Here is a 12502-nt window from a genome sequence, read left to right on the forward strand (position 1 = left end):
TGTCTGTGGCCTGCCACAGGCCCCTGTGGGCTTAAACCCCAAAGTAAAAGAAACCTGGCGATTCAGGTGTTGCATAAGAAGTGGGCAGAGAGGCCGCTGTCTGGGCAGAACGTACTTGCAAACGAAGCCGTCTCTCTCCCTCTCCTCCCAGGCTTGCAGGCTGCAGAAGCTGTTTGCTGTGGAAGAGGAGCTGGAAGACGAGGTGAGGAAATGCTTGTGAACTGTGGTGGGCCAGGAGAGAACTGGCAGGCGAGGGCGGAGCAGGATTCTTGCTTCCTAGGTGAAGCAGGCTGCTAATGGGTCGGTGGGCTGGCTCCTCAACCGAGCCACAGCCATTCACACCGCCTGAGGACCTGGCCCAGAGAATCTTGCCTCCTAGTTCAGTTCAGTCCCTATTTACGCCAGCCCTATAATTAAGTCGGGGGACTCACTTGCAAGGCGTAGTGTAGGTGGGGCCTGTCTCCCCTCACTGAGCTGAAGCACAGGGCTGTGTAGATTCTGTGATTTACCCTTGATCGGCAAATAAGTAAAAGAAACCTCTCTGGCTGCTAATGACCCCAATAGTTATCAAAGGACGTGCGGACAAAATGTCTCTCCCAGCTCTCAAATGGTGTCAAGTACTCGTATATAGCACGAGAGAACAGGCCTGCAAACTATGGACCCGATAGCTGCCGTTGTCTCAAGCTTACATTGGTCCTTGTGTCCAGCTGTGCTTTATGGTCCTGGTCTAGGGCTAACTATAGCAAGTCTCTGATCTTAGGACCTTTGTAGCTGTGCTGGGTTCTTAAGTTAAAGGGCCAGGTTAGTTGAGTCTCTGGAGCATCCCGTGTAAAGACAGCTTGATCTTTGTGGTGCCCTGTCTGCTTTTGCAGGATTTCCTGTCGGCCGTGGAGGACGCGGAGAACCAGCTCTCAGATTTGGTCCCTGTGAATTCAAGATGCTTGAGGCCCTTTTCTTCTGGGCCCAGAGACCCAGGCACCCCCCTGGCACCAGCTCAAAATTCCCCACTACCTGCTCTTCCCAGTACCAGCCTGCTGTCCCCAGTCTTTGGGCTGCAGAACCTTCCCAAACTGAGAGTTGGGGCTGATTGCCCCTCCAGCAAAACACCTGGCCTGAGGCCTCTGACGGTGGTGAACGATCGGACTGTGGATCCTCCAGCTGTGGGCTTCAAGACTCTAAAGAATCAGGTGGCCCCCACGTTGGCAGCACCGGCCCTGCGCACTTCAAACCGCACGAGGGACTGCACACCAAGCTGCAGCTCGGCAGCAGGGTTTAAGTTTGTGAGCCGACAGCCTCCCCTTCAGGAAGCTCCCCGTGATGATGAATTTGAAAATGACCTGTTCCTGGCAGCCTGCCTGCAGCCAGGTCCTGGGCCTGCCGTGGCTGAGAAGGGGATGCCCCCTCAGGTGTGCAGGAGGGACGAGAGTAGCCCTGGAGGGACAGCCTTCAAAAAGCTTCGGGTGGGAGAGCCAATGGTAACTCCTAGCCGTGGTGGCTCAGTCTGTTTGCAGCACGAGGGGACTCGGGCCATCTCGATGGGGGCAGGCGGAATGCAGAATCGGTCCCCGTTCCAGCAGGCGGACCCTGCTCTGAAACTGAAGCTGAGGCCGAGCACGGCAGGTTCTTGCTCCTCTCAGTCTAGCCTAGTAGCTCCGGCTAGCTCCCTGGGGAATGCAGTCCCACAAGGCAGCACTGTTGCAGGCATGGCTTGTGGCACCATCTCCGCTCCCAGGTGCCACGCTTCGCGGCCTTTTCAAGCATCTCGGGGTCAGCCTGGAACCGAAGCAAGCAGCCCTTCGGTGGCTCCAGTAAAGGCTCCAAGCCTCCACTCCCCAGGGAGCGGCAATCCAAGGCCACCAGCACCACGGATGCCCAGTCAGGGCTGTTCCACACCCAGAGGGCCCAGCAGCAGTTGGCGGCCACCTCTTAGGCACCCCGCAGGACCACGGTCCTTGATGACTTGTGTGGAGTCACCGACTTCCACCCCAAGAGCTCCCTACTCAGCTGCTGCTGCTGCTGGGAACCTGCAGTCTCCGGTGGTCACCAATCACCTTATGCAGCTGGTCACGGCAGCCAACAAGACTCCCAAGGCTTCTGGCTGGACCCCGTCGCGGGTGAAATCTCGCCGCTTCCCAGGACCTGCAGGGATTCTGCCTCATCAGGTAGGACACATTGCAGAGGAGGTGGCTGAGATCTCCGTGGGAAACGGCAACTCAAACAGGGACACCAAGGGATTGAACTAATCAGTGTGTTGCCTTTCAGGTGTGAGCCGCACACTGCACCCACTCTCCACTGGCTTCAGAGCAAGCAAGGCATGACTTCCCTAGATTTTTCTTGTGCGTGTGGGGTCATGGGGAGCATTACCTACGTCCTCCCATCTTTATGGTGATCAGAGAGGCAGCTACATAGCCATGTAGGCCCCAGTCCTGAGACGTATTTAGGTACTTAACGTCCCTCAATTTCAGTAGGCGTTAGTTGCCTAAATACCTTTTGAGGATCTGGGTGGTGGTATCTAGGGGTACGTCCACGCTACCCGCCGGATCGTTGGGTAGCGATCGATCTATCGGGGATCGATTTATCGCGTCTCGTCTAGATGCGATAAATCAATCCCCGAACGCGCTCCCTGTCGACTCCGGAACGCCACCAGAGCGACGGGGGAGCCATGGCCGTTGATCCCGTCCCGTGAGGACGGGAGGGAAGTCGATCTAAGATACGTCGACTTCAGCTATGCTATTCTCGTAGCCGAAGTTGCGTATCTTAGATCGATTTCCCCCCCCCCCCCCCCCCGCCGCCAGTGTAGACCAGCCCTAGATATAACAATACATGCCCTAGGAATCCCCAACATTCAGAATATTTCAGGGGTATTTGAAACCTCTGGACAACACTGGGGATAGGAACACTGCTTTGGGGGCCACTATCTTACTGTGATTAATCAGGGGTCAGTCTAAAGGGGGTTATACTGCAGTAAATATGACCTGTGAGTAGATCAATGGGGTGAAAAAGGAAGATTCCTATGCGATTTTTATAGCAAATTGTATATTATCTCTGGGATCACTGAAGCGTAGGGCGGTTTTGCTTGTATTTGATATGAGGCACTGCTGAGCGTGAGCCCTCATAGAGTTAAGCTCTGTGTCACTCTTACTTTCCAGAGCTGGTGCATAGCATGAGCCTGTGATGTCTGGGTTACAGCCACTGCAGGAGGGGGGCTGTTTGGGTCTGCACCCAGAGCTGTGCTTGTTTGGGATTGGACATTTGGCTGTCAGCAGAAAAGTGGATGTGTTTTTAAAAAAAAAAAATGGCACCCCCTTATTCAGCAGAACTGTCCCCATTGTGTGTGCTGGAGCTGCTTTCTCAATGGGTGGAGGAGGGAAGCTTTATTTACTTCTAGGAAGACCGGCTCACCGCCTCTCCCTTGACCCCAGTTGCAGAGACCCCAGTCCAGCTTTGACTGTCGCTCTTTAACTAAGATTTGTAGCAGAACCTCTTTGTTTTGAAGGCTTGCTTTTGAGGCCCCAGAGACTTGCTATGAGAGATGTAAAAGGTGCAATTGCCTCTGAGAGTGTCCTGAGCACATCCCTAATCCAACTGAGAAGCTGTAGTTGTAAGTAACAGATGCTTTTCTCTCTCTCTCTTGCTCTCCCCTAAGCACGGTGGGAAAAATCTGGAGGAAATCCTGATTTCCACTCCTCAGACTCCAGCCCATGGAGCACTGGCAAAGCTAAGGACGGAGGTAACGCTTTTTCCCTGTTTTCCCCCCACTCCATACACCTCTAGCAGAAACAGCGTCAAAATTGGGCACGGCACCCCAAAATGTCGCTGCTCCGTGCTGACTGCACCCAACAGCAGCAGCATGAGGCATGGTACCAAAAGCTGCTCCTGATCAGGGTCTCATTTGCCTGTGAGATGTTGGTTGAAATGCACCTTAGCAAAGCCAGAGAGACCCAAAAGCTTCAGAACAGTCCATGGATCTGGGCAGCGAATAGTCCACAGGTACTGGTCCCTTGGCATCGTGGCTTTGGTGATCTGTACTCCTCAGCTGCCGGCTGCTGCAGTCAGATCTTCTGCTAGGAACTTCTCAGAGCAGGCATGCTAACCTTCCCTGAGACAAGGGCACTTTGCGGCAGCTGGAGGCTAATGGACCACTTGTTTTCTCCTTGGGGCAGAGCATTGTCCATCCACCCCAGGCCTCTTCCCAGAATGGTAGACAGACCTGAAATGTCAGATGAAATTGCTTAGACCTAGATTACAACTTTTCTCACAGTTCAGGGGTGGAGTTGGAGCAGGGATCTCTGGCCTGCACCATCTCCATTAAACAGCATAGAAATTAATTGGAAAATACAGACTAATGGGTCATCTCGCCTGTCCCCGGCAGTGCAACATAGAATTCATTGTTCCCATAGGAAGTGTCCAGGGCTTTGTCCCGTTCCGACCCCCGCCAGCAACGGTCTCGATTGTGGAATCATCGCCTCGGGGCGTAGTCCTGGCTGGTGTCTACAGTCATTGCAATTTAGCCTAAATAAAACCACGAGCCCTATGGCGCTTATTGGAGCATGTAAGCCATGTTGGGCCCGCAAACTGGGTTTTCTGCTAATGGCTTACTCGGTATGTCTACACGACACAGACTACAGCAGCTTAGTTACACCCCATAGCTATGCTGGCATAATCCTGTAGCGCAGATGCACCGAGGGAAGGGGTTTCTCCATCAGTGCAGGAACGCCACCTCCCTGGACGATGGGCGCTAGGTCGACGAAAGCACCCTTTGTCAATATAGCTGCATCTATGCTAGGATTAGGTTCAGCATACCTGGATTTTTCACACCTTTGACTAACTTAGGTATGTCAACCTAACTTAAGTGTAGACCAGACCTCAGATACTGGTAGGGTTGGCAGAATTTGATCTCTCTCTTTAAATAATTGTGACTGATAATAGCAATGTTTATTTTAAGCATTTTTTTTAGATTTTTATCTATTTTAAATTTTCAAAGTTGTGGGAAATTCTGGGGAGGGGATTCATAGTCATTTAATGACACTAGACACTGAGATTCAAAAAGTTAAAGCGTTACAAGCCGTTAACACACATTGTCAGCATCTCATGTCAAAAGATACAAAGTAAATATCTTTCCATCAACCAATCAGATCTGTTTTTACTGTTCGTTTGTTAGTGCATTTGTAACCAGCCTGATTCAAAAGGCTAAATCACAGGATTCAGAGTAGTTCTCAAGCAGCGTTTTTCTCTCTTTGCCTGTCTCTACATTTTGATTCTTATTGATGGAAATATTTTTTTTGTTGGCTTGTGTGTGTGTGTTCAGTGAAATCGACATTTATCGATTAAAAATCTAATCCTTCCAAGCCTAGACCTGGGATCCTGACCCAAATCGAAAGGTAGGGTTATCCTAGAGCGCTCATGAGTAGCGGTGATTTGGTGTGAGGGTCAGCTCTCATTCCCCTAATGCTCTACTTAGAGCAAAGGCTTTGTCTCTGCATAGTCAAAGAAATGCTAGTACAAGAGAAACTTTACCTTGATTCTGAACATAGTGACCATATCCATCCTGTGACTCCAGGAAGTGCCGAGTTCCCAGCAACCAATAGACGAGGACTTTGGAAAAGGCCCTTGGATTGCCATGAAAACCGAGCTGCGGTTGGATGAAAGAGACGCCTCCTGTTTCCTCAGGACGTATAGCGTGGCCATGGTGCTGAGGAAGGTAAGGAGGGGCCTGTGCTGGGTGTGAGGGCTACTTCCTGGTAAGACGAGTTCAGCTCCTCTGTGTTGCCTCTGCACTGGCATCTCCCCCGGGGTTTTGTCCAGGCTCTCTAACCACCTGATAGTTTTGGCTTCCCCGGCCGTGCAGTGCAGATCCAACAAGATAGAACGGGGTCCAGCATCTGCTACCTTCCTGGAGCCCCCCTGCGAGTTGAGAAGCCTGCTGGCCTGCACGCCTTGACCACGGGAGCTCAAAACTAATCTGGCTTCAGTTGAGCGGTCATTCCCTTCAAAGCATGTTCAGTAGTCCTATTTTCACAACCACGGTAATGTCCCTGCTGCTGCCCCAGGGAGCTAGATCCTATCATCTGCAGAGTATGGAATCCCAGGATCAAATAGTATCCCATTGCCCCAGGACTGTTCCCGCTAAGATGCAGTGACCCATGGGAATTATCATCTCCCTGCACAAACTAGTGTCTTAAAAATGGTTATTAAAGGCTCACGCACGAAATAATTTATTATATGGACAGCCACACATGGCACTTTTCTCTTCAGAGCCGTTTACAAACAGTAGTCAAGTTACGCTGGCATGGTGCCTAATACACCCAGATGTCTGCTATAACCAGGTGATTATACTTGATTGACCACATTCAAATAGGCACAGGTGCTTCTATCTAGTGAAGGATCATCCAGAACTCAGCACCTGCCGGTAGTTGAGTCTCATCCCAGCATTCCACTTGGCTAACCACAAAAAGTGCCTGTGACAGGATTTCTGAGCTTCCCTCTGACTTTGACCAAGTTCATTGCTAATGCTTTGATTGAAATAAGCAATTTGATCTTGTATATCCAGCAGGAGCACTTGTCACTTGTACCTGGGCCCTTTATTCGGCTGCTTCCTTCAGAATTTTTGGCCTATTTGTTTACAATGCAATGAGAAATGTCTAGCGACAATGACTGAATTATTCAGTTCTACCTGCTCTACAGCTGTCGGGGTTAAGAGGTGGAAGTCGTGTGGGAGGAGAGGGGCTAGTGAAAATAATTTAGCCCTAGATCAAATTAATCGGAGGATCAAAGTAGCCCATGATTGAAGTGAGCAGAAGTCTCTTTATTATTCAAATAGACACCTGCTAGCCACGTTGCAAATACACTGGCTTATAAAGAGCCACATGCACCAGATGGTGGTAACATTCCCCTCCCATTCATTTGTACACATACGCTCTAGGGGACGTATAGAATGGTGCCTAGAAGTTGAAGGCTGCTGATCCGCTTCGATCCAGGGGCGTCCACGCTTCTCAGCCTGAGGGCCACCGGTGTCCTTTGCAGCCCCGGGTCCTTTTGGAATCAATACTTCTGTGGCAGATTTTCTGCCCCGTTCTGCTCCCTTTGTGCCACTCAGGCTGAGGAGCAGCAGGGAAGGGACAGAAGCGCCTCCGAGCCCTTCTAGCTGACATCAGAGCTGTGGCGCTGCGTCCTCCCTTTAGCGATGAGTGTGGTTCAGACACTTCTGTGTTAAGCTCATCGAGGGGGGGCTCTTGAAACCTGGGCTGCATGATCAGATACCAGCGACGTTCTTAGCAGAGTTGCCCTGGAGGGCCCCCGAGTGCGTGCCATGATCCTAGCCCACCCCTTTGGCAGAACATGTAACATGAGAGTGCAGCATCGTACCTGGAGCCCCGAATTCCCCGTGTCCTTGAAGATTTATTGTGGTAATTGGTGTTAGTGGCACCTGCAGGCGCCAGTGGGGATTGGGGTTCCATTGTGCTGGTGCTGACAGTGCGAATAGTGAGAGCCCCCACCGCGAAGGTCCTCCTTTGGGATTTGGGTACAGAGAAGGGAAGCGACTTGCCCAAGACCACATAGGGGGGTCTGTGGCAGAGGCTGGAATTGGCCCCATATCTCCTGAATTCCCAGGTCAGGACTTCCAGCGCAAAGGTGACCCTTTCTCCGCTTTAGCGAGTTGCCATAGGCAATGGTTCTCTGTCTGTCCTCTGTGCAGGCAGCGCTGAAGCAGCTCCCGAAGAACAAGGTCCCTAGCATGGCGGTGATGATCAAGTCACTGACGCGCACCAACGTTGACGCTGGTGTCGTGTTCAAGGATCCTACCGGTAAGGACAGAGGTTAACTCTTTGGGTTGAGGGTCACTGGGGCAGGTGAGCAGGGCTGTTGGCCAGCAAAGGAACTATAACCAATCGCTAATAGCTGGCTGGCCTCCTCGTACAAAGATCTAGTTTCCCACCTGAAAATATATGTAGTGCCTGTCCGCTGGCTTTCCCCATGGTCCTCGGGTTCCCTCTGCTCTTCTGAGGCACATCCTGTTCGCCTGATCAGACCTGATCAATGGCCCATCAGCTCTGTAGCCTGCCTCTAGCAGTGGCCTGTGCGATGCAGAACGCCCCCAGACAGGATTGTGTAGTTCTGTATGTAGGTGGGTTTGCTTCCTTTCCGACGCCTGCAGCAATCCGCTGCTGCCCCTCAAGCATGAGACTTGCTGCTCCCCGTCGGGACCGTGACCCCTCTGCCGTCTAACTCCGGCCTCCTGTTAGCTGTGAACTCTCACAGGCCTCTCCACGCTGCGTGGAGGAGGAGTCACTCATTGGACATGGTGATCAGCTAGGGCCCATCTCCCAGGGGCCAGTGCAGGATTGATCCTGGCAGTGTCCTCCAGTGGGCTCCTCCTTTGTCAGAGCCAGGAAGCTGGAATGGAAATGGCAAGATGAGGCGCATTGAAGAAGTAACACTCCAGCTTGCCCCCTTGTCCTGATTCCCTCCCCCCCAGGTGGCTTGTCAGCACTGCCTCTTGGCTATGTCCTCGCAGGTGGATTTGCCCCGTGCGTAATGGCACAAAGCACTGTGGCAGCCGCGTTGGTCTGACTGCACCTGCCCCCTGTTGCTGATGGGTTCTCTCTGTCCTGTCTGCAGGAGAGATGCAGGGGACAGTGCACCGCCTGCTGCTGGAGGAGAGACAGAGCGACCTGAAGGCCGGTTCCGTGCTTCTCTTAAAGCAGGTACCTGAGGCAAAGGAGATTAGAGCCAGGGTTATGTACTGAAGGACTCTTAGGTGGGTCGGTTTTGTTCCTGGAGGTAGATCCCTATGGCAACAGGGATGCTTTTAGGGCTCCAGTTCTGGGGGGGGTGGATTTAATAAGGGGCACGCAGATTCATCTGCCACTAGGTGTCTCTTACTGCTTCCATTCTCTGAGATGAATGGGATAAGGAGGGAGACCTCTTCCATCCTCAATTAAAATCCTTCTGTAGGCAGAGACCAGTTGGCACAGATTGTTCCCCCTCCCCTCCCCCCCCAGGTGGCTGGCTGTCCTCAGAGGCCAGTGACTGAACAGGCCATAGAGACTGAACTCACCCGCCTGCCCCAAGAGGGTGGGGAAGCCTATTCATCTATCCCACGCTGCCCCAGCTTTGGATCTGGGCCATCGGCCCCCAGCACTGCCAATCATCTGTCACAGAGGCTGGTGAACAGGGACATCTGCGAAGCCCTATGGAGGTGCTGATTATTTTTCCAATGGCATCTGCCCCTTCCCTCTCGCAGGGAGTGCTGTGGGGAATAGGCAGAGGCCAGAGAACTCTGGGTCCAGGCGAGTAGCCTTTCCCTCTGGTTGCAGGTGGGGGTGTTCTCCCCGTCCCACCGCAATCACTACCTCAACGTGACCCCCAACAACCTGGTGAAGATTTACCTGCCGGAGTCCAGGGCCGGGAGCCCCCTGCAGCCGTCGCAGGAGCCTGGGGAGATGGGAGACGGGACGGTGCCAGTGTCCTTAGAGTTACAGTGCAATGCCGAGCAGAGAGCTGTGCTGGGGGCGTCTCCTGTGCTCTGTGAGGTATTTCCGAAAGCAGACCTGGCCAGGTCTGGGAGTGCTGTGCCAAGAAGCTGAGCATGGCTAGGGGGCTGAAGGAGGGGCTCTGATGGACTCAGGAGGAACCGATGTCCAAGTTCTTGCAGGGGGGTGTTTTGAAGGAACTTGGGGAACTAAGGAGATTCCATAGGGGAGGATGTACTGCCATGGGAGACATCAGGAAATGAGGGTCTGATGCTGTGGTGCTGAGAGCAAACCAAGGGAAAGCCCAGAGCATCTCACTTGGGTCTGGCTTTTTGTAGGTCCAAAGCCCGGCTGAATTCCAGCAGGACTCCCCAGAAAATCTCTCCAGCGGTGCTCCCAACCCCAGCAGCACATGGAGCTCCAGGAGGGATGGAAACAGCAGCTGGTGGACGGAACCACCCTGCCATGGAGACAGAACGTCGGGGTCAAACAGACCTTCCCAAGAGGAGCCTCCGGGGGCTGAAGCCTGTGACGTGGGTAAGGCAGATTCTGCTGCAGATGTTACGGGCCAGATTCCCCGAAGAGCTCCGCTTGTTGGGCGCATGGTGGGAGCTGAGCTCTCCTGAAAACTTGGTTCCAGTGGCGGGTGCCAGGCACTCGAATCCGGCCCGCCCACCCACTAGGCCAGACGCCTTCCACTGGTGCCATCGCAAAAGGGCCGTGTCTGCCATCTATAGGAAATCCCAGAAGAAAGTGGAAGACATGATGGCTCTTTCCCCTAATGTCATCTCTTATTTTTCCCTTTCCCAAATGTGTTTAATCCTTTCGTAGAAGTGGGCCCATCCACTTGGAAGTGTAACTCCTGGGGTGAACGGGTTAAACTCCCAGTGACCGGGTCTGGATGCCCCTGGGGATGAAATGGGAAACTTTAAGAAGGGGGGGGAAGAAAGGGACTTGAGCCCCTGTTCTTCTCCTGTCTGTGCAGACGATCTGGATGGGCTCCTAGGACAGCTGCCGGAGGACTTCTTTTCTGCTTCTGCCAGGGAGAGCAGCCGGTGACCCCCTCTGGAGCTACAACGAGGCGAAGATCCCCCAGCCGGCACGGAGCTGGATGGTCACTCAGCCAGGGGCAGCACCCGGGCTGAATCCAGGCAGAGCAAGGACTCTGAACAGCGAGGTGACTTGTGTGCCTTAGGTATCCTGTATATGTTTATGAATGGTAAGTTTGTTGTGTGTCTGGGAGCTGTGCTGACGGCTAGTCTGGGACTCCCATACAGAACAGGGGCGACGCTGGCAGCCCTGATGTGAAATGATTCCTGCCTTGCTACCGCTGGGCCCTTCCAGCAGCACCCTGGCAGTCTTTGCTTGGTGCCCTTGACTGATCACGACCCGCGAGTGATACAGCTTTCCCTGCTTGTATCTGATTCCTGCATTAAATGGGTGTTCGGTACCTTTCACGTGTGACACTCTTTCTTCAGCTGCCCTGCTTTCCTCCCCTTTGATTTTATGCAAAGCCAGCCTGTCTCCTAGCCAGGGGAGCATGGTGCTGTGTGGGGAGGCTTCTGTTAACTGGAGCATGTCTCCTTTAAAGCATTAACATAGAGCTGGCTGGGTTGCTTTTGGGAGTGAAGGAATCCCAGGCCGTGTTCCTGCAACGTGCCCATTGACCTCACTGGGGAGAGACACGTGCAAGGACTGCGCGATCCGCCCGTAACAGGACTGGAGCTGCAGCTGAGGACAACGGAGTTCTTGATATTGAAGCCGGATCCTCCCTGCCATTGGTCAACTGCAACTCCCAGCAAATTCACAGAGAATCAAAGGAGCTCGGTACCTTTCACTGCTCCCCGCAGACAAACGCTTGTATCAAATGCAGCTGCGTCGACGTCGTTCTCCACTAGGCATCGGGATGGCAACCAGGCCAGCCGGAATCCCCTGTGCTGTGCTTGAGATGGTGACGGCGTCGCTCGCCCCATGTCCTGAGTGCCAGGGCCAAGCCTTTCCCCTCTGCTCACCTTGCTTCTTGGCACCCTGCTGATCTGACAGCTCTGTCCTTCTGTGAAATCTTCCCAGGCCCTGGCCTTAAGGGGATGCCATCGGGTTGTTTAAAAAAAAAAAAAAAAAATCAAAACCCCATAAAAAGGGGATGCAGAGGGCAACGTCCCACCTCAAAAACAAAGAGAATGGGGGGGTTTTAAAAAAAAAAAAAAATCCAGCCTTTAACTCTCTTTGCTCAGCTTGGATTGTGGAGGCAGCTGAGTTGGCATCGCTGTTTGTCAGTTTCACTGCCCTGCTGCAGGAGCTGGGGTACAAATGGGAGAAAATTATTTGTGGAGTGGGAAATAACTACAGAGGAAATGGTCTTAAAAATCCTGAACCTTTCTGTGTCTCTTCAGCTCTGTAAAACCCTGGGCCAGATCCTCAACTGGTGCAAATGAACGTAATCCCCTATGACTTCACTGGCACCTTGCTGACATACGCCAGCTGAGGATCAACTTTTACCCAACTTAAACTACAGGGATGCTTCAGGCCCCTGGATAATCTCCTGTTAAAAGCAGCCCAGGGCTGGAGTGCCAGCCCCCTCAAAGAGAAGGCCACGCAACAGGGAGACTCCCATGTGTGGCTGGGGGGAAGTGACCGGTGTGCTAATGTTGCCTTAAGCGTGTTACCTGTTTTGTTTTGTTCCCCCCTCAGTCTAGTTAAAAACGGCTGGTGAATTGTTGAGACCATCTGTCCTCAATGATTCCAGTTAAAACGTAGCTTGTGATTTAACTGTCTAAGCTGAAGATTGGTGGGGTTTGCGGGGTTTCCTTTCCTCCCTCTTTGCTCACACTTCACTTGTGGGCTGGAATTGAAAGGGCTTAAGGAAATACTTCACAATGTCCCTGGTTCCCCCCTGTGGGCCTGTAGCGAGGTGACCTGCTTCCCCTTCGCAGGTGTCTACAATCGAGGGTACAAATTCTCCGGCCCGAGGGTTGTGTTCTCCGCTGTCTTTTATTCTGAATTTGGCCTGGGGGTGGCTGGCGGGCACA

At 52.8% G+C, this 12502-nt stretch overlaps 1 protein-coding gene across 1 annotated transcript in view; it reads left to right on the plus strand.

Annotated features, from left to right (window-relative positions):
- CUNH17orf53 (chromosome unknown C17orf53 homolog) overlaps positions 1–11424 on the plus strand; it is a 47321-nt gene extending 35897 nt beyond the window's left edge. Inside the window, exons 3-11 of the mRNA XM_026654670.2 lie at positions 109–202; positions 873–2162; positions 3647–3730; positions 5561–5701; positions 7697–7805; positions 8620–8705; positions 9318–9533; positions 9812–10010; positions 10459–11424. Coding sequence (XP_026510455.2) covers positions 109–202; positions 873–2162; positions 3647–3730; positions 5561–5701; positions 7697–7805; positions 8620–8705; positions 9318–9533; positions 9812–10010; positions 10459–10532 — 2293 coding nt within the window. The 3' untranslated portion in view covers positions 10533–11424. The remainder of the gene's footprint in view (positions 1–108; positions 203–872; positions 2163–3646; positions 3731–5560; positions 5702–7696; positions 7806–8619; positions 8706–9317; positions 9534–9811; positions 10011–10458) is intronic.
- The last annotated feature ends 1078 nt before the right edge of the window (positions 11425–12502 follow it).

Source organism: Terrapene carolina, unplaced genomic scaffold (assembly GCF_002925995.2).
Source record: "Terrapene carolina triunguis isolate 2854851 unplaced genomic scaffold, T_m_triunguis-2.0 Scaffold193, whole genome shotgun sequence".
Classification (NCBI taxonomy): domain Eukaryota; kingdom Metazoa; phylum Chordata; order Testudines; family Emydidae; genus Terrapene; species Terrapene triunguis.